Source organism: Ictidomys tridecemlineatus, chromosome 2 (assembly GCF_052094955.1).
Source record: "Ictidomys tridecemlineatus isolate mIctTri1 chromosome 2, mIctTri1.hap1, whole genome shotgun sequence".
NCBI classification, from domain to species: domain Eukaryota; kingdom Metazoa; phylum Chordata; class Mammalia; order Rodentia; family Sciuridae; genus Ictidomys; species Ictidomys tridecemlineatus.
The window spans coordinates 23,810,974-23,836,114 of record NC_135478.1 but is presented as its reverse complement, the minus strand read 5'-3'; the positions used below and the strand labels follow the sequence as shown (position 1 = coordinate 23,836,114).

Genomic DNA, 25,141 nt, shown 5'->3' with positions numbered 1-25,141 from the left:
TCCTTGTTGTCTCCTGTCTGGAGTGAAGGCTATAAATGTGATAGATTGACACAGGATACAGGAGGCCCAATTATCTCTGTTCAACTGACCTCTCCTCTTGGACCAGCCCTCCCCAGCCTCCCTCACCCCTGCAGCGGCTCCTACAGCCTTGTCACAGAAGCAGCCTGGCTTTGGCCTTCCAGAAAAATGGCTGCCCCGGCAGAAGAGATGGCTTTAAAGACAAATATTGGAAGCAATCTCAGCCCCCTGTTAGATGTACTTAACATTCCAGCCCATGTAGAGGTGGCCACTGGGCAGGGCAGGCAGGACAGGGCATACTGCTGGTCAACCCACATCCGGGAAAGGGGGCTCTGCTACGACCACACACGCCTTTCTGGAATCTGAGCCGGCCTGTCTCTCCACAAAGGCTGGGATGATGGGGCTTTTCTCTCCAGCAGCAGGTGCCTGGCAGCTGCCCGGGGATGCCAGGCCCGTGAGCTGGCATGGGAGGAAGTGCTTGTCAGGGTGGTCATTACACGTGCCTGGCTCAGGATGGCTCTGGCTAGACCCCTGTGGATCAGGCTGACTTGGGATACCCACAGGAGGGTGGCCTCCCACTGGGTCCCAGGGGCACTCTGGGATCCCCCTAGACAGCTTAGCAGGGGTTGAGTGTCACTTCTGAACAAATTCCCTCGCTACCCCCTCTGATGGCCCTTTGGCCTGTCTGCCTGCCTCTGTCCCTGGAAATGTCCTGAGGCCCTAGCCCTAGAGGGTTTGGAACAGGAAGCCTGAGATTTATTCCCAGGACTTTGGACATCTCCCTATGCCCCCCAGCTCCCTGTCCGACATGGATTCTGATTACCCACTGGGCCTAGCTGATGCGTGAGTGCCTGTGTATGAGTCCATACATGTCTCCCCATCTGGGTGAGAATCTCAAATGGCCCTGCATCTGGCTTCCTTCCAGAAAAACGCACAGTAGAAAGTGGGACTGCTAGTGAGAAAAGGGACAGGAGACCTCAAAGGACAGGAAGGATTCAAATGGAGAGGAGAATCCAGGTGAATCTGGCAGAGTGGGTTGATGGAGTGACAGGTCTGTGTCTTTTGCAAACATTCCTGATGCCTCATCTGCTCCAGGCACTGTGGTGGGGACTGGAGTCTGAGCTGTGAACAGCCTGGCCCTCTTTAGCCCCAGCGAGTGGCACAGGACTGGTGTGCTCAGAGCCCTGGAGCTAGGGGGTGGCAGGTGCAGAGGCAGTATGTCAGCACAGGCAGACCCTGAGAAGCAGCTGGGGCCAGAAGACACCAGTCCTTGAGGCTTCCCTGAGCCCACTGGGGGTCTGCTGCCATGATCTTCCTTTGCTCTGGGTCGCTGCCTTCGTTTGTTGCCTCCACCTGTAAGAGTGCCTGGGCCTCTGTCTCCCAGCTCCTCCCAGTCTCCCGGGCACTGAGTCTCGTGGCTGTCATGGCTGGTGGTGGAGGAGCTGCTGGTATGGGGGTAGGGGAGCTGCCAAAGCCCTGGCCCCAGGGTGAGAGCTGACGTCTGTCCAGGAGCATGTCTCCCTGCCAAGGGCTGAGCTCCTCGAGCTGCATGCCTTCCCTCTGACGTGGGAGCCGGCATCTGTCACTCACAGAGCCACCCGCCTGGACCCCAGCCTCACCCCAGCGTGGCCCAGTGACAGCTGCAGCATTGCTGCAAGCACAGGCCTCCTCTCCTGACCTTGTCCCTGACCACACTCATACCTGTGTCCAGGTGAGCCTGCCCACATCCAAGGGCAGCAAAGGCCCACTTCGAGCTTCTGGGGAAGATCCCACAGAGGGGCCGAGAACCCCAGACTCCAAGCCTTGGATAGAGGTGGGTAGTTAGTTGGGTCTCTTCTCTCACTACAGTGAGACCCCAATCCCTCTCAGCCTCATGGTGGGGGCTGCATCTCATACACCAACCCCTGCAGTGCATTCAGGAGACCATGATTGAGTTCCTAGCATAAGCCAGTCTCTGGGTGAGGTCCCAGCATGCAATTAAGGAAAACAGACATGGGCCTGACCTTGTGTTTCTTTTACATTCTGTCCTCTGGGGTTTCTAGTAAGAAATTTATTTGACATCACTCACCAAGGTATACATACAGGCATACCCTCAAGTTTTATATCTATCAGAAAGAGCAGTTTCACAAATGGACTTTTTAGAATGGACTTTTCCTGCCTTGGTTTTGACCAAGGGACCAATGTCAAGGGTTCCACGGTTTCACACCATGTGTCTCTCATAGGCAGATTGTTTACAAGGGAAATAGCAAAAGAAACTCAGTCACTTTAGGTTTTAAAAAGGGTTCTGAGAAAGCACATTAGGGCAGAGGGGACCTGCAAGTGGGTTTCCTTTGGAGAGAGCTGTCCTGTGTTTTCACTAGGACCCTGCACCCTTCTCTTGGTAGCGGGGCTGTGGGGGACATCGCCACCTTCTAAACCCAGGCCTGGTAAGAGAGCTTCAATGGGCTTCTCAGGGAGGCGTGTTTGAGATATGATAGACATGGAGGTCTGGACCTCTCTGGGCTTGAGAAAGCTCAAGTGGATGCATGACTCTGGTTTGTCTCTGGCCCTGGCAACTTTGAATGAGGGTCTGGGGTCAGCTGTTCTGGGGGCTGGAGGTGCTACAGAGTGTGCTGCTGTCAGGGCATGGGAACAAGTGCTTCTAGTGTTTCCCATGGACCAGAGGTGGGCCACCACAGTATGGCTGCCTGGGGGGATCAGGGGCCTGGGCAGGAAGAGGGAACCATGGGAGTCTATAGGCAAGAGAAGAAGCCCCTGGAAGAGAGATGCACTTTCTTTCAGAGAGAAGGCTCAATAGGTCGTTGCTAAGAAAACCCACAGAAATACCTGCGTGAGAATCCCTCTGATGGTCTGCCTGGCCTGGGGAGGAGAAGCCATCTGGTCACTCTGTCTACTCATGGTGCTGACACTCTGATCCAGGCCGAGACTGGATTTACAAGAAAAGTGACTGTTGGCTGCTATTCTGTTATCCAAGACTAAAGCTATGGGATCTATCCGCCTGGGTCTCATCCAGAGCCAGAAGGATGCTCTCCACAGAATTAAGCTGAAAGGCACAGGGAGGGACAGAAATAAGAAATGACATCTCTCACATCAGGGGTCCTCTGTGTTCACATACTGTCTCTGCAGGCATTTGTAAGGAGGGACATTGGGTGCTGTAGTACCAGGGTTCAGGGGTGTGGCGAGAAATGGAGAAGGGGCTGGGCAGTGTCAGGGAAGGTTCCCAGAGGAAGGGACATTCAGGTGAGACCTGAGGCTGAGCAGGAAGGAGAATACTGTTCTAGGTGGAGGGAGCAGCAGCTGGAGAGGCTGGAGGAGGATCCTGGAGCCATTGAGGGGTTGGAGAGATGCTTTTAACAGTGGTTGGGAGGGCTGAGGCCTTGGAGGGATGCCTTGATCCTGAGGCTACAAGAAGCTACCGGGAGGTTTTATCCAGGGAGTCATTATCTTGGATTAAAATATCACTCTGGCAGCTGAGTAAAGAGTTTGGAATGGATGAAGTTGGAGGAAGAAATTGCCCTGGTGGTCTCCATGCGGCAAGACACTGGCCTCAAAAATCAAGGGGTAACAGAATGGAATCATGTGGTGGGATTTGAAAGACGCCACGATGGTGGAACCAACAGGGGTTGGTTGGACAGGTGAGTGGCTGAGGGAGAGCAGCAGGACGATGGCATCTGAGGGTGTCTTCACAGCCAGGCTTGAGGGTAAGATAGAGGAAGTCAGTGTTGGACACTTTGGCCTTGAAAGCTTTGCAGATGCCCAAAGTAGGCAGCTGGATATGCTGGCCTGGGGCATGGTGGAGTAGCCAGGGATCAAGGTAAAGATTTGGGACTCTTGGGCTGGGGATGTGGCTCGGTGGTGGAGGGCTTGCCTAGCATGCATGAGGTCCTGGACTTGATCCCAGTACTGGAGCCGGGAGTAGGGGTGGTAGGGAGATTCACGTTGTCTTCAAACCCATGTTTTGAATATTTTTCACTCTTCCCAGGCAAGGGCCTGGGGCCTAAAGAGCTTGCACATTTAGTCAGACCTGGAGGATGTGCTCCTGAAGGAGAATCAAAAGGACAAGAGGAGGGCTGGGGATGTGGCTCAAGCGGTAGCGCGCTTGCCTGGCATGCGTGCGGCCCGGGTTTGATCCTCAGCACCACATACCAAAAAAGATGTTGTGTCCGCTGAAAACTAAAAAAAAAATTTTAAAAAAAAGGACAAGAGGAAGCACAGGCAATAAGGATTAAACCGACAGACTGGATTTCATAAAAACAGGAATTTTGTGACTCTGAAGACCATATCAACTGAGCAAAAAGGCAACCCACTGGAGAGGAGAAAATATTTGCAAATGATATAGCTGAGAATAAAGAATTTCTAAAATAAAAAAACCTAAAGAGTCTAATTTAAAAATGGTCAAAGGTCTTACATAGAAATCTCTTCCGAGAAGGTATAAAAATGGCCAATAAGTGTATAAAATATGTTCAGCATCAATAAAGGTGGGAAGTGTAATCAAATAAGCAAAATAAGCCAAACCCCCCAAACCAAAGGCCAGATGTTTTCTCTGAGAAGCGGATGCTGATCCATATGGGGCGGGGGGTAAGGGAAGAATGAAGAAACTTTGGATTGTGCAGAGGGGAGCGAGGGGAGGGGTGGAGCTGTGGGGATGGGAAGGACGGTGGAGTGAGACATTATTACCCTATGTACATGTATGATTCCATTACTGATGTGACTCTACACCATGTACAGTCAGAGGAGGGAGGTTAGGTCCATTTGTGTACAATGTGTCAAAATGCATTCTACTGTCATGTATAACTGATTAGAACAAATTTTAAAAAATTGTAATGAGATACAATCTTATACCCATTAGAATGACTACTACCAACAACCAACAAACAGAAAATAACAACTGTTGTGAGGACATGGAGAAATTGGACTCCTTGTGCACTGCAGGTAGGAATGTAAAATAGTACAGCCCCCTGTGGAAAATAATATGGCTGTTCCCCAAAAGATGAAACAAAATTATTACACGCTCCAACAATTTCCCTTCTTAGCATATGCCCCAAAGGGTTGAATGCAGGGTCTCCAAGAGATACTTGTATACCGTTTTCATAGAAGCAGCATTCACAATTGCTAGCTAGCACATGGAAGCAACCACAGTGTCCACTAAGGGGTGAATAGATACACAGATAAACAAAGTGTGATATATCCATTCAATGGAATATTATTTGGCATTTTAAAAGGAAGGACATTCTCACACCTGCTGTTATTGACATACTCTGAGAACATTATGCGAAATGACCAGTCAGAACAAGACAAATACTGGGTGAGCCCATGTTTTTGAGGCACTTATAGTAGTCAAAAATCCTAGATACAAGCTGGATGTGGTAGCACACACCTGTAATCCCAATGACTTGGGAGGCTGAGGCAGGAAGATCGCAAGTTTGAGGCCAGCCTCAGCAACTTAGTGAGACCCTGTTTCAAAAAATAAAAAGTGCTGGTGGTGTGGCTCAGTGGCTAAGCACACTGCTGGGTTCAATTCGTGGTACAAAAAAATAAATTAAAAAAAAATGTGTGTGTGTGTGTGTGTGTGTGTATCACAGACACAGCATTGCTAGTGGCTGGAAGGAGAGAGGACTGAGGAATTAGTGTTTAATGGGTACAGTGTTCCTCCTATTTTACAAGATGAAGAGAGTCCTGGAGATGCATGGTGGTGATGGTGGCCCAATGATGTGGATGTGTTTAATGTCACACTTAATAATAATGGGAAGGATGGTGAATTTTATGCTGTGTGTATTTTACCACAAATTTAAAATTTGGGGAAAGAAAAGAAAGCAGGTGGAAATGCAGGGGAGGGGAGGCTCTTCCCCAGGGGGCTGCTGTCCATGGAGTGAAATGTGGCAGAGAGATGCAGATGAGGACGGAGGCAGCAGCAGTGCATCCAGTGGCACAGAGGTCCTGCAGCTGGTGTCCTTTTGGTGTCTGGTTGGGAAGACAGCTGGGAGCCACAGTGGGCTGGGGAGCGAGGCGGAGAAGCCACTGCCAGGTGTCACATGGGTGCAGTCCACCAGCCCCACTCAAAGCCCCGGACTGCGAGTCTTGGAAAGCAGGGCCTGGGTGTCCTCTCCTGGGTTACCCACTGCTCTGCCTGCACCCCACTTATGCTGGTCTAGCCCATGCTTCTGGCTATTTTCCAAGGAAAAGGACCCACACTCTTGGTCTTTGGAATCTCCCTTCCCCCACCCCAACACTATTGCTCTCCAGACTTTCTCAGGCCAAGGCCTCCTCACAGCCTGCCTGAGCCTCTGCCACCACTCCTGTCAACTCTCAGCACAAGAACGGAGCCCAGACCAGGTCATGTAAGCCATTTATTGGTTTGTTTTAAAAATATGTATTTTCTTTATACACGAAGTTTGGTGAGAAGTGCTCAATCAGTTCAGACAACATCTGGCACTTGATGCGTGTCCCTCTCTCCTATTTCCTACTCTCTTCTTCCCTCCTGCTGGTCATTGTGTAGTTCTGGGGGAAAAAAATGAGAGCCATGCTGTGCTACGAAGTCAGGTCTACCATGTCCCTGCCCTCAGGCGCAGCGCCTGCAGCCAGCCCCGGACACCTGTCGCCAGGCTCCCGGGGCTGTCCATACGCACAAAAACCACAGTCTCTTTCCGGCCAGCTGGGCTGGCAGCCCAGCCTGCCGCCCAGCCACATTCCTGCATGGGCAGCGGGCAGTGAGTGCCAGGGAGGGGCATTCACCTCTGCAAGCCTTGAGAGCAAAGCACAGAGAGCTACAAAAATAAATCTCCACTCAGAGAAGTGTCACGGGGACAGTTAAAACCAAGTCCCACACTGGACTCAAAGGGAAAATGGGAGAAGTCTCTGGGGGTGTTTGGGGTGGGGGCTGGGACTGCCACCAAGGGAGCTGGGGTGACGAGAAGAAACATAATACTTTACTCGACAGCAGTGCCCCCTTCGGCACCGCGACGAGCGTGTGCCATGAGCGTTGGGAACCTCCAGCCCTCCGACAGCTCGGCGAGGTAGGTTAGGAGCAGCCAGCCCAGAGTACAGGTGAGACTGAGGTGGCCTGTGAGCTGGATGCCCCCCGGCAGAGGGGTGGCTCTGCTGGAGAGCTGGAATTGGGCAGTGGTGGGGGGTGCCCCTGCCTGCTCAGGCTCTGCCAGCTGACCCTGTCACCAGGGCAACAGTTCCCTACGTTAAAAGATTTGCATATGCTAAATAGGATTGTCAGCAGCTGAAGAGGTCCTGGGGTGATTGGACTAGTAAAGGTAGTTTTCCCTGAAAAAGCCTTCTCACAAGGGTCACAGGACCCTGCCCCGGAGGAGGTCCTGTATATGAGTGCCCCCAGTGCCTGGGCTGAGCCAGAGAAGCTGGCCCTGAGCCACAGTGCTCCCTTTCCCAGAGGAGCTCATGGGGAATAACTCCTTCTAGTGCAAGAGAACCAGGCCTGACCAGCCAAAGGTCCCTTCCCTGCACAGGGCCAAGCTACCCTCTCCACTTCCATGCCACTCTGCCTGGAGACAAGCTGGGGCACACACAGGAGTCCCTTCCTTGCATGGTCAGAGGAGAAAGACTGGGAGGAGAGCTTGGGAGATGGCAATAGGTTCCTTTCTTCACATGGGCTGAGAGGCTCCCACATCTGGGCACGGTTAAACCTAGCTCTAAACCCGTCTTCCCTTGGCCTACTGGGCAGGGCCTGCTAGGTTCTAGGAGGAGGGACTAGCTGTGGGGCCGGCCATGAATGGCTGGCTCCCCTGTGCCCTTGGGCTTTAACATTAATACTCTTACTGGAGGGAAGAAAGGGCATCACTGACTAAGTTCAGCTCTGGGACCAAGGCCACTCCCTTCTGGAAGCTTTTCATTTTTGTAGGATTGACCCCATTGTGACCTGCATAAAAAGGCAGGGAGTTGGGGCATGGGACCTTGGGGACAATGAAAGGCCAGAGAGTGCTCCACTGACAAGAACCCCATCCATGGAGCCAGAAGGAAAGGCCTTTCTTCCTTGGGCCAGGGATACAGGTGGCTGCCTGACATTGGCCCGACCTGTGGCCCGCGTCTGGCCTCTGTGTACGTGAGGAGTGTGTGCACATGCGTGAGTGGGTGAGGGACTTTGGCCTTTCTGGCACCTCAGCCCAGCAGCAGGGGAACTCCAAACCTCCCCTGGGCAGAGAAGGCCTGCGGGAGCCGCACTGGATTCCACTTTTGCTTTGAGGACAGAGTTCTGGCAGCTCCGTAGACACTCTTGTTCAGGGTTGAGAAGAGGCAGCAGGAATTGCTGCCTTCACCCATGGGAAAAAAAAAATGTTAGTTCTTTGCTCAAGTAAAAAAATATCAAATATAATAAATTTATGAAAGCCCATTCACAACATATACAGTCTGTTTGATATTTCACCTCAGCAGCTGGGATAAAGTTGCTTTTCAGAGCCCCAGGGTGCTGCCTCACCAGAGAGGCCACTGCTGTGTAGAGCCTCCAGGGACAGGCCTCCCAAGGTGGCCACGGGCTCCTCCAACTGTCGACACAGTTGCCACAGAACTCTGCCTTGTGGATCCACGGGGCTGAGGCCTGCTGCTCACCCCCAAACTCAAAGCCGGGAAGGCCCCAGCAGATGCTGATTTTGAGCGTATTCAGGTGTGTCCTGATACAACAGGGTGTGTCCTGGCCAGCTGGGGCCGGCTCACACTATTGACTCGCGGTCCCTGTCCGGGGATGGGGGGAAGTCTGCGAGATCTTCGCTGCGGCTGTAGTCAGATACCCGCAGCTGGAGGTTATCGCTAGTGGCCCTGGTGACACTGTCATAGGAGGGTGGGAAGGACGTGGAGGAGATGGAGGAGCTGGAGGGTGGGCCACCACGCTGGGAGAAATTCTCATTCATCATGTAGGCGATGAGACCCTCTCGCTCAGGGGCATCCTCTTCGGAGAGACCACTGCTGCCCACCCGCTGGCGGAAGAGGAAGGAGGCGTGCTTCACGGAGCGCTGCAGCAAGTGCCTCCGGAAGGCCCGCTGAATGACAGTGGCCGACACCTCCTCGTGCTTGCGCCGGAGTGTGGTGGTGATGGGCTCATAGGAGATCTTAGATGGGTTGGCCGCCATGAACTTCTCCTCCATCTGGATCTTCAGGGCATCCATCTCCCCAGACTCTCCTAGGACCCTCTTGGTGAAGGCAAAGAGGATGTCCATGCAGTGGATCCGGTCCCCGCTCACCATGGGCAGGTCCATGTTGATGAGGCTTATCTGGTTGGGCTTGGCGATTCGGAGCGGCTCAGAGAGGGCATCGGCAAAGTCGGACAGGGCTGAATACTCAATGAACTGGGTGGCCTCGGGGTCGAACTTCTCCCAGATCTCATAGAACATGTCAAAATCGTCCTCACTCAAGGGCTCTGTGCTCTCCTCCGTGGCCACGCTAAAGTTCTCCAGGATGATGGCGATGTACATGTTGACCACGATGAGGAAGGAGATGATGATGTAGGTGGTGAAGAAGAGGATGCCCACGGCGGGGCTCCCGCAGTTCCCCCGGGAGCCATTGCTGTTGGGCAGATTGGGGTCGCAGTAGGGGGGGCCTGTGTTGAGGATGGGGCTGAGGAGGCCATCCCAGCCGGCTGACGTGGTGATCTGGAAGAGGCACAGCATGCTGTTGGCGAAGGTCTGGAAGTTGAACATGTCATCGATCCCGGCCTCCCACTTGACGTAAGCGAAGTTGGCCATGCCGAAGATGGAGTAGATGAACATGACGAGGAAGAGCAGCAGCCCGATGTTGAAGAGGGCAGGCAGGGACATCATGAGGGCAAAGAGCAGCGTGCGGATCCCCTTGGCCCCTCGGATCAGTCTGAGGATGCGGCCGATTCGGGCCAGGCGGATGACTCGGAAGAGCGTGGGGGAGAAGAAGTACTTCTGGATGATGTCTGAGAGCACGGTACCTGCGGGAAACAAAAGAGACTGTGGCCACCGATGGCACCTCTGTCCTGCTTGCAGGCCAGAATTACTGTGTACAGTGAGGAGCCAGGGAGAAAAGGCTCTTCCAGGAAACTTGGATCAAGTGATGGGACCCTGCCTCCTCTCACCTCTCTATGATCCAGGAAAGGACCAACCTCCTTTGCAAAATGCCTTCTTGGTCCCTTTATTCCTTACTCTTCCAGGTATACCTGCACAACAGAGCGGAACTAGGCCCATCTTCTACATCACAGGTTCTGAGGCCCAGAGGGGACTTAATTAGCATCTTGGCAGCCCAGCTTGGACAAGAACTCAGGCCTTTCAGCTCCTCCCTACTCAAAGTGTGGTCTGAGGACCAGCAGCTGTGGTAGCTCCTAGGTGCTTATTGGAAATGCAAAATCTCAGCTCCACCCTCCAGCTGATTTCTTTTCAATAAGCCCAGATAATTTTTGTACAGGGAGGACAAGAAACAGTGGCCTTGAATCAGTGCTGCTGTCACCACTCCAAGCCTGTCTTCTCTCAGCCTCTCTGTGATGGTTCCTGTTACCTCCCAACTCTGCCTTCCTCCAGGGTTTCCCATCCCTGTGTCTCTAGTGACTACCTGGATTTGGAATTTTAAGGAACATAGATATAAATTGTAGAAGAAAGAATAAAATAAACTTGCCTCCTATTGGTCCAAATGACAATTCCGGACTCCTCATATAATAATAATGTTGCTGGCCGACACATGTCAATAGGGCACTGGCCGAGCACTTTATAGCCATCATTTCATTTAGTCCTTCTCATCACCCCAAGAAAGTGAGCTGACATAATCCTCTTCCCTTTCCAGAAGAGGAAACTGAGAGGCAAGGTAACTTACTCAAGTTGCCACCTAAGTGAGAAGCTAGGATTTGACCCAGACACTCTGGCTCCAAGTTGACCTCTTACTCATGCCTCTCTGTAGGGCCCAACCTCTGAGACCAGCAGGTGATCCTGAAGTACATGTTGCACCCCTGGAAGCCTTTCTTCAATGGTTCCTTCCTGCTTCTGATGTTTTACATTCTCTAAAGCTTCTCTCCAGCCTCACAAGGCACACTGTCATCCACACCCCCATCTGGAACCAAAGGGCATTCCTGACCTTGCTTTATGCTTTAACCACCTGCCCATCACTGTAGCAACCACAGTGCATGAATTACTGCTTGGGCTCACCAGAGAGAGAAGGATGCATATGGCAGAAAGACAAAGGTCAGAGTCACCCTAAAGGCAGAGATTCCAACAGGAGTGGGGTCAAGAGTTTGGGCTCTGAGCACAAATGACAAAAGAAAAATGTTAAATTAGACTTCATAAAAGTTAAAAAAAAATTCATGCCTCAGTAGATACTACCTCCCATACACAGATTGGGAAAAATATTTGCAAGTCATGTATCTGATAAGGGATTATTATCCAGAACACAGAAAGGACTCTTATAACTCCATAATAAAAAAGATAAATAGCCTAACTTTTAATGTGCAAAGCATATTTGTGCAAAGAGATTTCTCTAAGGAAGATATATAAATGACTGATAAGCACGTGAAAAAATATTCAGCATCAGTAGTCACCAGGGAAATATAAACCAAAACCTCGGTGAGATAGTGTTTCATACCCACCAGGATGGTTATAATTTCAAAAATACAGTAACACATACTGGTGATGAGGTAGAATAATAGGAATCCTTATACATCAACGGTAGGAATGTAAAATGACACAGCCACTTAGGAAAAGGTTTGGCAGTCCCTCTGAATTATAGATTAGTGATTGCCAGGGGTGGAGGGATAGAAAATATGGACAGCTACTAAATGGGTAGTTTCTCTTGGGGGTGAGGAAAATATTCTAAAATTAGTGGTGATGGTTGCACAGCTCTGTGAATATCCACTCATGCATCACATAACATTTTAGTCAATGACAGGACCACATAGATGAAAATGGTCCTATAAGATTATGTTGTGTTGGGATGCTGTAGCCATCTTAGTTTGCATTAAGTATACTCTGATGGTCACTCAGTGATGAATTGACTAATGACACAGACTATTTCCCTGTTATTAAATTGTTAACACACCACTTGTATACTATCAACTGAATTTTATAAATTAACGTTCTGTGAATCTTACGGTACATGAATTACATCTCAATAAAGCTATTACATAAATAACTTGGAATCTGAGGCCAAACAGACACACTGAAGATTCTATCTGTGCTGCTCCCTAGTTGTATGATGTTCCTCCCTCACAGCTGAGGTGAGCTGCATGAAGCAGGTGATGTGTGAAGGAAGCTGGCACACATCTTGGTGGACTCCAGAATTCTCCATTTCCAGGTATTACTTCTACCCTAGCAGTCACCGACTTCCCATCCAGGGGGGGAACTCACCTCACCCTACATGAGTCTCTTCCTCCTTCAACCTAAGGTGAGGGCTTTCCTTGGGTGGTCAGAAGATCCTCCACAGTGCCTACTCCCTCTCCTAAACTCATCCTCGAAGCTCTCTGAACAACCAGGGTGCCCAGGAGGGTGGGATCAGGAGAGAGTACTGAGTTTTCTGCCATCTTGGCTCCTTCAGATTAAGTGGGCCCTTCCAGACAAGAACTCTCTAAAGGGGTGTGTGAGTTTGTGTGTGTGTGTGTGTGTGTGTGTGGAGGGGTGAAGAATGCAGAGAAAAAAGAAGGAAGGAGCCTAGTGTTGTCATTAAGGAGAGGCCAAAGGGCTGGAGGAGAGGCCTGACCTGGGGCGGGCTTCTCTGTCTGGCCGACTTGCATACCCACCCACGATGGAGAGGATGACAACCACGAAGTCGAAGATGTTCCAGCTGTTGGTGAAGTAATAGTGGCGCAGGGCAGCCATCTTGACAATACACTCGCCCGTGAAGATGGCCACGAAGAGCAGGTTGATCTTGGCCAAGATGTTGACCTTCTCAGGGCTTTGGTCATCTGTCTCCACCATCATGGTCACCATGTTCAAGCAGATGAGAAACATGATGGTGACGTCAAAGGCCTGCTTGGTCACAATGTCGAATATGAAGCCCTGGTACTTGTTCTGAAAGGAGGAGGGAGTGGGATAAGCTTCCCAGATGGGCTAGCACACTGCTCCCATCGCTGCCCCTCTCCCAGGCTACCCCTCCTCCAACTCCATCCTTGGGTGAGGCCAAAGCCCCCACCATCCCACGGCGATGAGTGCTGAGGAAGAAGTTGCAGCGATGAAAACAGTTGTGTTCTCCTGCCTAAACACTCCCTGGGATTTGAGCAAAGCTCCTTCCCTCCATGAGGCCTTCCCTGATGGATCCTCAGGGAGAGATTTTTCCCATCCTGAGTTTCCTTAGCATACTGTTCATTGTGCTTCTTTTCGTTCCCACAGTCTGAAGGTCAAATGAAAACTTCAATCCTAATAATTATATGAGACCTCAGATTAAATACACTCTACTCTTTTATGGAATTGATTTTATTTATTCTGCCAAATAAAACTATTTTATATTTATATGCATCCTTTAAAAATATATTTATTTTAAGTTGTTGATAGACTTTTATTTTACTCATTTATTTATATGTGGTGCTGAGAATCGAACCCAGTGCCTCACACATGCTAGGCAGGCACTCCACCACTGAGCCACAACCCCAGCCCTATGTGTATCTTTAACTGTAAGTCAATCCAGATTATTTGGGGGGGGGGAGAAATAATATTATAATTAATTAAGCATATACATATACACCGAACTAACCTATAACAAAGCAGAGTAAACAGACGAAATGATGAATGAGATCTTAAAAAGTGGGTCTGCCACTAATGAGGTAGTGATGTAGGTTACATCACCTAATTCTTTTGAGTATTTCTTTCCACCCTTCCCCCACCTTTGCAGGGAATGACTTGATGGGGCCAAGGGAGTCAGCCTAGCGGAGGACTCAGCAGCCCCTCCTGGCTCCGTTCACCAGGGGACTGGATTACAGCCCCCTGCCTGCTCCGGGGGCTCCAAGGACGAGGCTGTGAATGGAGGTGGGGATGCAAAAGCTACCTGCTCTCCTTGGGGAAAACCTCTACCCCTTAGCGTTAGGAGGAGGCTCACGGCAAGCAGACGTGTTCCAGTGGATATGTAGTGTCCCCTGGAGGCCACAGCCTTCTTGTGCTTTTGCCCCCACCTGTGTGGGGCTGAGACAGTGACTCTCAGCTGGGCTGAAAGATGGTGAGGAGACCCCAATGGCTTGCTATGTGGCTGTGGTAGGGGTGCCAGGGTTCCCCCAGAATACCCTCCCTACTCTGCTAAGAAACCTGGCTCACCAGGGGCCGTGGGATGGGCTTCTGGGGCTTCTTGGAGCCCAGCTTCTTCATGGCATTGTAGTATTTCTTCTGTTCCTCTGTCATGAAGATGTCCTGGCCCCCTAAGTGCAGAGAGACAGGCACCAGACTCATTTTGGGGTTCTCAGAGGCCTAATATGGAGGGCATAGGGGTCTTGCTTCCTTGATGAGGGTGCTAGGGTCTGCTACCTCCTCACTTCTTCTCATGGTGCAGGAAGTATGTCCCTAACATTTCTGCACCAGAAATTCTTCCCCAGGATCCCTGTCCTCATTCATCTGGAGTTTTTGCTGGCTTTCTGAGTTGCAAATCCAATTCTCCCTATGACCTTTCCCTCTTCTTGGCTCAGTCTGCCCTGGGGTTCTTTCTACCACCTGGTTTACCTGCAACCCAATCGTGGCCCCTCGGATGGAGCTCCAGGAAGACCTTGAGGCTCTGCATTTCTCCACCCAGGACCCCTAATCATGGATCAGTGTTGAGAGCCACAGCCAAAGGGGCCCCAGCAAACTTCCAGCTGCCACCTGATGATTGGCTCACAGCGGCCCCAGCAACTTCTAGCTGCCAACTGATTGGCTCCTCTGCGGTGATGCTCATTGGGCTGTTCCCCCCCCTCCCGCCCTTTCAGACCACGGAGCTGCTCATTGGGGGACTTTTTTGGCTCCACCCACACGACCCAGCCAATCATCAGCTGAATGGGTGAGTGGCTCTCAACAGATCAGGTGAATAGCCCCCAGCTCTTACCCCTGCTTTCTCGGGAGCCTTGTCTCAGGTAGACTAGGGCAGGCCTCTCACCAAAGCCCCTTGTTATATTCTTACAGGCCGAAGCGCAGCTATATTCATGGAAGTACCCCCCCACCGGATTCCAACAGGAGCAGAAACAGGACCATCCTTAAGGGGGAGGGCAAGATGGGCCCTGGAGCCAGAATGGCTCCTCAGTCCCCAGCACCCCGCCTTTCCCTGCCCAGCCCGGGTGGAGCCAGTGCTCTACGTATCTTTTTCTTCTGCTGGTTGAAGTTGTCGATGATGACACCGATGAAGAGGTTCAGGGTGAAGAAAGACCCAAAGATGATGAAGACGACAAAGTAGATGTACATGTAGAGGTTGTACTCCCACTGCGGCTGCTCCTCATACTAAGGGAGAAATCAGACGGGGAGGTCAGACAGGCTGAGGCCTCAGGGATCAGGCAGGCAGGGGGGTGTGGCAGAGAGCCATTCTGGGGGACAGGGTTTGTCCAGAGGAAGATGTGTGCAGGTGTGTGTGGCTGTGTCTGTGAACAGAGTGGAGACCGAGGTAGGTAGGACAGAGGTGAAGGGGGTGGATGGTGGCAGGCAGGACGTCAGGCATGCTGGGCTCAGGGCCTGGCACTGTGTCAGTATGTGGCTTCAGCCTGTGGGCCATTGGGAGGTTGGAGTATAGTGGGGCCTCTCATTAATGAACTGTCAGTGTGATGGGGTGGGGTGAAAGGAGAAAGAAGAAACTTCATTTCCATCTCTATTGCTTCCAGCCCATTCTGAGTACACTATATTGAGTTTGGAGGACTTCTTGGGAGATCACCCAACTTTGCCTCAGGGCTATGTCCAGGGATGCTGAAGCCCAGGTTGACACACTAGACATTGTCCTTGAAGATCTTGCCCTGAGCTTTTAGATATGGACACAGATTCCCTGGAAGCTAAACAGGCTGGAGTTTCAGGTGCCTAATTTGGTGGGAGAGGTCAGTGTGATGACAACCTACCCCTCTGGAATCCACAGCTGCATACATAATGTCCATCCAGCCTTTAAATGTTGCCTAGGAGAAAAAGAGAAGATTAAGAAAATCATTTAGCTTTGCTTCTTGCTTGAGTTAGGTAGAGCTCTTGTCTGGACCAATGAGGCCGGGCTTCTCCTATAAGAAGCAAGAGAGCCCCACTCACCCATTCAGTAGTGTCCAAAAGGCCGGGCGGTCCAGGGAAAGATCTTGTTTAGGGCTAGGGGGGCGAGGTGGGAAGCAGCTGAGCAGACACCCTAAGGAGGTCATGCAGTGTGAAATAAGCTTCATGACTGAGGCCAAGAGTCTGCCCTTCGGATGTGCACAGTTTAGATTCTAACTCAACACAGAGTTCCTACGGTGGGAGTGAGGGATGGAGAGGTGGGTCTTGAACTCTGTTCCAGTTCACGATTCAGTGCTGCCCTGTTTAGGCACCTCAGAGAACCATGAAGAAGTCCCTGAAGAATCCCAACCTTGCCTCATACTTAAGGGGTTCCTTTTGCTAATGGTGTGCTGTTAAGTGGCTAACAAATGGATTTCAAGAAGGAAAAAAGAAGTTCCTCACTGTCTGTTTACCAATTTCTCTGATTTAAATATTCTCACCATGGCTGATTTCAAGTTGCCAGAGTGTTGTGACTGAACCCAAAGTCAGGAAAAGATACACAGGAGAACAGCATTACAGCGTTTCCTACTGTTCAGACAGAAGCAATGAAAATAACTTCAACAGCACAGATGATAATGCAAAGTAATGCTGAGATCGGAGTATTTATTATCTTTGTTTGAACATCATTTAGTTAATTATATGTTTATAATATTTAATTTTTTATAATGGCTGTGTTTAACCACCAGCTTGCAAAATTTCTGCAAATGTCCCAATCGGCTCTTGTGGGCTGCCACGGGCTGGCCCCAGCGCTCCACACCAAGGGAGTAAGGAGGGAGGGAGACTGAATGATGGAGATGGGGCCCTAGTGTGGCACCACGGTTGGCCCCAAGCTGGGCTGCTTCTGAAAGAAGATTCAGAAAGAGCCCAATAGACATGCTAGATGGTGAGACTGACTGCCCAGTGGATCTCAATTGTAGTCTTGGCAAAATCTCCTCTCTGAGCCTCCTTTCATGGCATATAAGCTCAGCTATGCAAATGTACTGTGTCTAGAGGTCCTCCTGAGACAGGCAGGTGCTATTGGGTCTAGAATGCCCCCACAGGTCCACATGTTAAAGTTCTATCCCCAGCAAGGTGCAATTGGTGGGGAGGAGGGATATTTAACTGGTGGGGCCTAGTAGGAGACTTTCAGGTCATTGAGGGCATCCCCTTATGGGGAGCTAGTAGAACTCCAGCTCCTCTTCTTTTCTTTTGCTTCCTGCCCAGGAGGTGAACAGCTTGCTCTAGCACCTAGCTCTGCCATGATGAGCTGCCTTGCCACAGGCCCAAAGGTAAAGGGGGCCTATAAGTCCATTATCTCAGGTATTTGTTCAATTAACAGAGAGCTGACTAGTCGTACAACAGGGCAGATGGGCAAGCTACATCATCTCTCTATGCCATGAGTCCCCACCTGTAAAGAGAGGCTGGGAAGTGCTTTGGAAACTGCTGGGGACTTCCCAAGGTTATGAGGTGCTTGTGACCGAATTCTTCCCAGCCACAGAATGGTTCTGGCTGCAAAGGTGAGCAGCTCTACAAAGGGGTTTTCCTTCCAGAGTTCTAACATTCAGAGGGACAGTGACAGGGATGGACAGCTCTCAACATTTGGCCCTGATCCCATTCTCTACCAGGAGCCACAGGGGACTCTTTCTGGGCTACTAGTGCAACTTATGTGTACATGAAGGTGTGAGTGGCGGCACAGAATTCGTAGGTGATACTCTGCTGAGTCTTTCTCTGCTTTGGGGACTAGCAACGGGTGACTGGATTTCTGATTGGGTAGCAAGACAAGCAAACTGCAGCTTCACCCACTATGGTTCTGTTTGCATTTCTGTTGTCAGAGTTAAGAGTAGATTAATTTTATGGGGTATGTTATAGTCACTGAAGCTATCCAACTTTTGTATTCAAAATATCAGTGGAAACTCTCGAAGGATGCTGTTTAAACATCACCTGTCTTGCACATTGAAGATGAAAACAAACATGTTCTTTTAAACAACTCAAGGGGTGTCACTACCTTCCATAACAGAGGTGGTCAGAATCACAATTTTGCAAATAGTTCAGTACCTGGAGGAGTCTTTTATTATTATTATTATTATTATTATTATTAGTCTTTTATTATTATTATTATTATTGGCTGGCCCACATGCCATACATCTTGGAGAAGATGGTCTCTACTCTAGAACCAAAAATCTGCAGACCTGCCAAGGTACCAAGGGAATTTCCCTGGGAAATCCTTAGCTTCCTTTGGACCCTGTGACTGTATGGTGAGGATCCAACGGAGCCTCACCACCTCTGCTCCCACTCACGGGGGTGAAAGCCTGTGCTGCTGGAGGGCCAGTGGGAGGAAGGAAGTTCCTTCTCGCCAGGACTTACCACCTGCAGAAGGGCCAGGTACCCGGCCCCCACGTTGTCAAAGTTGACTTTCACCTTGGTCCAGTACAGTTCGCCAGTCACGTTGAAGGACTCACACTCGCTCTTGTTGTTCACGATGGTGTAGTTCAAAGGCAGGTCCCCCTCGGTCTGATTGATGCACCTCCCAAACTTCCCCGCGAAGAGGTTCACGCCCATGATGCTGAAGATGAGCCAGAAGATGAGGCAGACCAGGAGGACATTCATGATGGATGGGATGGCGCCCACCAGGGCATTGACCACCACCTCAAGTGGACAGAGAGGAGACTCAGTTCTTGGGGTTGCCTGGAACATAGGCCCTTTTCAAGATCCCTTGTGGACTGAACTCCCCTGGCTATAGGTGCTGAGGGGGTGGGGGGTTGCAAATCCTCCAATCATAGGAGAGGCCAATTCCATGGCTAGGAACCTTAGTGGGGAGTAAGGGACATGAGAGAGAAGACACTTTTCCTTTGCACCCTAAAGTCTGATGCAACTCCAGAATACACATCTTTCTCTTCTTGGCCCTGCCTTTCTTGCATCCATGACCTTCACACTTGACTTTCATATAAGCAGTGTCTCTGGTAGTTGAGGATGCCATGCACATGTCCCCAAGACTTTGGGCTTCCTAGGAATCTCACTGGTCCTTATAGCCTCTAAGCTAAAATTTTAGTATATTTTAGAGTTGCTGCCACTGGGATGGATGGATGGATATTTTTCCCTAAAGTTGACCCAACAGACTCCCAGGTACATGTCTGGAGGGGCCTGTGACTGTCTCCAGGTTCTGGTAAGAACAGCACTGGAGGTGAAGCTGGTGTGGGACTCCATGGTGCGCTCAAGAAGGTCCAGAAGCCAGGTAGGAAATGCTGCTCCCTAGCAGAGATGATGTCCCCTGACCCAGCTCTGAAGGGCACCAAGCTTCCTGGGGAGGGGGTAGGAGCCTTTGGTTGGCTTCTGAGGCCAGTGGCCAACGGGCATTCCTGGAACCTACCATCTCCCCGTGTCCCTCTGGAATCAAATGTCCTTGCTTCCAAAGAGACATTTGACTCTAGTCTGATTATTCACTTGTGAATGGGTATAAGTGATGTATTTCTCCATGAACGGGAGATGTGGTCAAGGTTCAAAGCCACCAACCAGATGTCAAGCTGTGTGATGGTGCCTGCTGGGTCAGATAGACAATAGAAATGTTTTCTGAAGTCACCCAAAATTGTGTACATTTTGTTTAAAAAAGTGCACACACCAACACACGTTTGTTTTCTTGCTGTGTGTCACAGCTAACGCTCATTTGCCTTCCATGCTCACATTCTTTGGCAACATGTGATTACCAGAAATGCATGGGCAGCTGCACCAGGAACACAGCGCAAAGGTGTTAACAAGCACGTGACTCTCGCCCTCTGCAAACTGGCACCTGATGTGAGAGTGTAGCAGGCTTCGTGCCACCTCCTCTCCCCCGTTCCCATCACAGAGGGAAGGCCACCTGTGTTTGCCAGGAGAGGCAGGGGGCGCATGGAGAGGGGACCCTGCAGCAGAGCAGAAGTGAAGGGGCCCTGGGTGCCAATGGGGCTGTGGTGTCACCAAGGCTCCTGGGCCCCAGTGAGCTGTTGCCTCCTCTCCCTTGTCCAGTGTCCCTGGCCCTCACTGGACCCCACAAGGCTGCAAGGCTGGGGGTGGTCTCGCCTAGCTCTCTGTCCCCTGGTTCCCCTCCCCACCAACACATCCCAGTTAGACTCTCCCAGAGATTCTGAATCATGCTCCTGCCAAGTCACTGAGGCCACTGTCCCAGCTTCAGCTGGGTCCCTGGCTGAGCCTGTGGCTCTCAGTGTGACTACCTCCCACAGCTCCTCTTACCCTCATGCCCTCAAATCGTGACAGGGCTCTCAGGGGACGGAGTGCACGCAACGTCCGCAGTGACTTGATGGGACCCATCTCGGCAAAGCCCAGGGTGTTGGCCACCAGGCTGACCAGTGAGACCTGCGGAGGAAAGCGGAGGTGAGGGGATGGGGGTGGCTGAAGACACAGAGGGCAGCGCTCTGGGCCCACCTCAGACAGACTGGGGCTCCCCCATGTCCAATCTTCATGACTCCCAAGCTTCGCAGGCCCACTCTGCGCTGGGCCCGGCGTCCTGGAGCCTGAGAGTCTTGGGGAGAACCCAAGGGTGTCCTGGCTTTGGGCCCTTCTGAGATCCCACTATTTGTATGCCACACAGACTCTGAATTGCTCCTCTAGCTCCCTGGTGTTGGCTTGGTCACCCCTACTCTCCAAGTGAGAAAACTAAGTTCCGAAGCCACCCTGCTGCTGGGGCAGAGCAGGGACACAAAACCTAGGCATTGAGTTCCCAAATGCTATCCTTCAAGTCAAACTCTATGGCACCTCTGGTGGAGAAGAAAGGGCAGCCCTGGGTGGAGCCTGAACAAATCGCCCAGGGGCACTTCCCCGAAAGCTGGACTTTGCAACTTGCCAGCGTCTTCTAAGGAGGACAGTGTAAGTGGGGACTTGGTGGCAACAGGAGCCTGGCCTGTCTGCCTGTCCTCTTCCTACACGCCATCTGGTCACCTGTGTTCTCTCCAAGGCTTGCCCCCCTTGCTCCATCCCTACCCCCCCATCTCAGTTGACGATAGCCCCATCCTTCCAGCTGCTCAAGCCACAAGCCTTGGCCATGTCCCTTCCTCCTCTCAGTTTCTGACACCCTGCGTCTAACCCATCAGGATTTCCTGTTGGCTCGGCCTTCAGAATACTCCAGACCTCTAAACATTTATCACCACGTCCACTGACGCCCTCCTGACCAGGCCACGTCATCTCTCCCTGGGTGACTGCCAGAGCCTCTAACTCTTCTGCCTGCTCCCACCTGTGCGCCCCGCCCCTCCCAGGACAGAGCGATCCTTTAAGAATGAAAGCTGGTCCATGTCCCTCTTCTGTTCAAAGCCCTCCGATGCCTTTGCGTTTCATTCTAAATAAAAGTCCATGTTTTTCCCTCTCCATTAGTTCCCGTGCCTCGTCTCCTGCCTTCCCTCTGCTCCAGCCACTCTGGCTTCCTGGCAGGTCCTCAAATATGCCCAGGCATTCTCCAGCCACAGGGCCTTTGCATTGCTATTCCAACCTCTGCTGGGAACATTCTGCAAGACATCTGCCTGGCTAACCTCAACCTCTTTTAAATCTGCTCAAATGCTGTCTCTGTGGGTCAGCTCCTGACAGACTATTTAAAAGGAAGGCACCTTCCCTTCCAGCTGGTTCTGGTCCTGGGACTCCTAATCTTCCCTCCCCCTTTTTTTCTATGCTACATCTCACATTCTGACATGAAATAAAATGGACTTATTTCGTCCACTTATTGTTGGTTGTCACCCTTCTTCCACGTGGGAAGGAGTTTTGTCTGTTTTATTCCCTGAGCTCACAATAGTGTTTGTACATAGTAGATGCTCATAGTATTTACTGAAAACGTGCATGAGTAGGTTCTGGAAAAATCCTGAGCCGGAGACCACCTTTCCTGGACTGCATGGCCAGTGCCAAGAAAGCCAGATTCCAGCTGGTCATGCGGTGTGCTCCTGTAATTCCAGCAACTTGGGAAGATGAGGCAGGAGGGTCACAAATTCAAGGCCCCAACTCAGCAATTTAGTGAGGCCCTGAGCAACTTAAATGAGACCTTGTCTCAAAATTAAAAATAAAAAGGGTTGGGGAGGTGGTTCAGTGGTAAAGCACCCCTGGGTTCAATCCCCAGCACCTTAAAAAAATGAAAGGAAGAAAGAAAGCCATCTTCCGGCATTTGCTTCCTCTGCCCTACTATAGGCAAGGCCCCACCTTGCCATCACCTGAGGTGCCTGCTCCCAGCTCATCCTCCTGCCTTGGCCTGAGCCAGGCAGGCCTTCAGCTCCCTTTACCCTCTCTGCCTCAGCTCTGAGTTCCCCATGGTGGCGGTGGCAGTGGTGGGTGGCCTGTGGCTGGTGGGAGTCTTTGCAGCCTCTCTGAGCCTGCCCCTGGGGAGTTCCTCAGCAGACCTAACTTCCCAAGAAGCTGCAGCCACAGCAGGCAGGCAGCCTCAGGGCTGAGTTGTCAGGACCCCAGCCTCTCCCAAGAGCCTTCTTCCACTTGCAGGGCTCTGAGGGCTGGACCAGGGTGCTCGGGGAATATCTAGAACTCTGCCCCTGGTCCCCCAGCACTGCTCAGCCTAGCAATGGCATTGATGCCTCTTGGCCTCTTGGGGTGATAGAAAGAGGCTGGGACTGGAGGCACAGGAACCTGGGTTTGTGTCTCTGTGCATATTCTCCAGCCCATGGAGTCTCCCCTGCTAGAGCCTCCCGCACGGGCTTGGTTGGCTAGGCCTGGTCAGGTTCCATTACTGGTGCTGAGCCTCTCCCTCTGGCCTCTGAGGCGTGTGCAGGGACTGAGCACAGGCCTCGGCCACTTCTGTAACCACAGAAAGTCTGGGCTGGTATGAAAAGCCCAATGCCAAGCCCAGGAGCCACTGGCAGACCTGGAACCTTCTGGAAAGCCCTGTGCAGTCTGCGAATCCTGACCCGACTCTGCTCTATGGCACCCACCCTGAGCCCTCTGAGCCACTGGTCTTCACCCTCTGGGAGAGCAGACAGGGCTTTTCCACAGGCTGAGCCTGGACCTTGCTCAGGGTCCCTGACAGTCATCCTGGTGTGTCCTGGGGCCAGGGAAGCTACGGGGCAGGGGCTTCCCACTCCGTCTGCTCAGATTGAGTGCTCCAACTAGGTGCTCAGAAGAAAGGGCAAACTCACAGATAGGCAAGTCCTCCCAGTTTTCTGGCCATCCAGGCAGCCACCCTTAGCCCTCCTCCTCACAGGTGACTCCACCCTGGTCTATCCTCCCCAGTGGTACCTGCCATTGCAGCTGGAGCATCCATTACCTGACCTCCCTCCATCCCCTGTGTGGGCAGGGAGGCTCTGCACTGCTGGCTGTCTAGCGGGCCTGAGACACTCCGCAGTCCATACGGGGAGGACTGCAGATCAGGTGTGTCTGCTTATCCTCCTCTTTTGGCCACCCCAAGAGGGTGAGTCCCCCATTCTTCCTGGCTGATGCCTGAACTGCTAGTGAACTGTCACTCCAAGAAGCAGGGACCTAGGTCCTCTCCTGCTCCTGTTCCAAATGGGGGGTTTTAATGGCAAGGACCCTGAGGTCAAGTCCTGGGTCTCTCAGACTCATAGCCTCCTTCCTTTCTGCCTGCCCCACTGCACAGCTGAGCACCTCCACTTCCGGCTGCTGACTCTTACGGGCCCAGTTCCTCCATCCCTCTCTGGGCAATGGGCCACCCCCTCCTCTGTTCCCCACCTGTGGCCACACTCACATCCACAATGAGGAAGTCCAGCCAGCACCAGGCGTTGGTGAAGTACTTCTTGAAGCCGTAGGCCACCCACTTGAGCAGCATCTCCAGCACGAACACGTAGGTGAACATCTTGTCAGCGTACTCCAGCAGAACCTTGATGGTCTTCCGCTCCTCCAGGTAGATGTCCTCAAAGGCCTGTGGGTAAGGACAGGTGGGTGTAGTGTCCTGACCACTACCAACTCCATCCTGCAGGAGGCACTGTTGCTCACAATGGCTGCTGCCAGGTGGGCGGGGACAGAGGTGAGGAACAGAGGAGGGGACCTGAGGGGTGATTCCTCCCTTCAATGCTGGGCTAGATTCCACTCCAAGGTGGGGTTGGGCCAATGGTGGAGCAGAAAATAGTCCTACAGTGGTGGACAACAAAGGAGCAGGTGTCAGTTCTGGTCTAGGGTGTGTTTAGGATTAACTTGTCCAAAAGGATTTTTTAAAATATTATTTTAGTTGTCGATGGACACAATATCTTTATTTTTTATTTATTTGTCTTTTTTTTAATGTGATGCTGAGGATTGAACCCAAGGCCTCATGCATGCGAGGCAAGTGTTCTACCACTGAGCTACAACCCCAGCACTGCCAAAACAATTTTATCATGGACAGCTTTTATAGCGTTCTGCCAGACACAATGTAAAACTGTTTTTTTTGGTTTTTTTTAGTTGTTGATAGACCTTTATTTTATTTATTTATACATGGTGCTGAGAATCGAACCCAGTGCCTCACACATGCCAGGCAAGTGCACTACCACTAAGCTACAGCCCAAGCCCCTAAAACTGGTTTTGTATTCATTCTACTTACTTAATTTTGTACTCATTCTACTTATTTAATTTTTTTTTGTTTTTTAACCGTCTAATATTCATAACTCATTTTTAAAGAAATTAATTTATTTGTTCTAATTTGTTATACATGACAGCAGAATGCATATCAGTGCATAGGACTCAAATGAAGCACAATTCTGTTTTAATATTAGAAAGGTATTCATTCCATTTATTTTGTACAGCTCCCTAATATTCATAGGGAGTAATATTGGCTTCCAACTGTAATAGTGATTAAGTTTGCTTTGACAATTAATATATGTAAATAAAAAAAAAACCCGGGGCTGGGATTATAGCTCAGTGGTGGAGCATTTGCCTCGCACGTGTGAGGCCCTGGGTTCGATCCTTAGCAATCACATAAAAATAAATAAATAAAATAAAGATATTGTGTCCATCGACAACTAAAAATATATATATTTTAAAAAAAAAAACACCGAGAGTTGGTGTAAAGCAGAATTTTTAATATATGTTTGTAAGAGTGATCTTGGATATGAAGTTTA

General features: G+C 51.0%; 1 protein-coding gene across 7 annotated transcripts in view; it reads right to left on the bottom strand.

Annotated features, from left to right (window-relative positions):
• Positions 1-6,352: 6,352 nt before the first annotated feature.
• The window catches only part of Scn5a (sodium voltage-gated channel alpha subunit 5), a 97,259-nt gene continuing 78,470 nt past the window's right edge, over positions 6,353-25,141 (bottom strand). For all 7 annotated transcript variants that reach the window (XM_078038124.1, XM_078038118.1, XM_078038120.1 and 4 more), the window contains 8 exons: positions 23,797-23,970; positions 20,343-20,465; positions 18,483-18,764; positions 15,965-16,018; positions 15,221-15,362; positions 14,217-14,317; positions 12,713-12,983; positions 6,353-9,928 (listed from right to left, as the gene is read on the bottom strand). In XM_078038124.1, the coding sequence (XP_077894250.1) occupies positions 8,688-9,928; positions 12,713-12,983; positions 14,217-14,317; positions 15,221-15,362; positions 15,965-16,018; positions 18,483-18,764; positions 20,343-20,465; positions 23,797-23,970 (2,388 nt within the window). In that variant the 3' untranslated portion in view covers positions 6,353-8,687. The remainder of the gene's footprint in view (positions 9,929-12,712; positions 12,984-14,216; positions 14,318-15,220; positions 15,363-15,964; positions 16,019-18,482; positions 18,765-20,342; positions 20,466-23,796; positions 23,971-25,141) is intronic.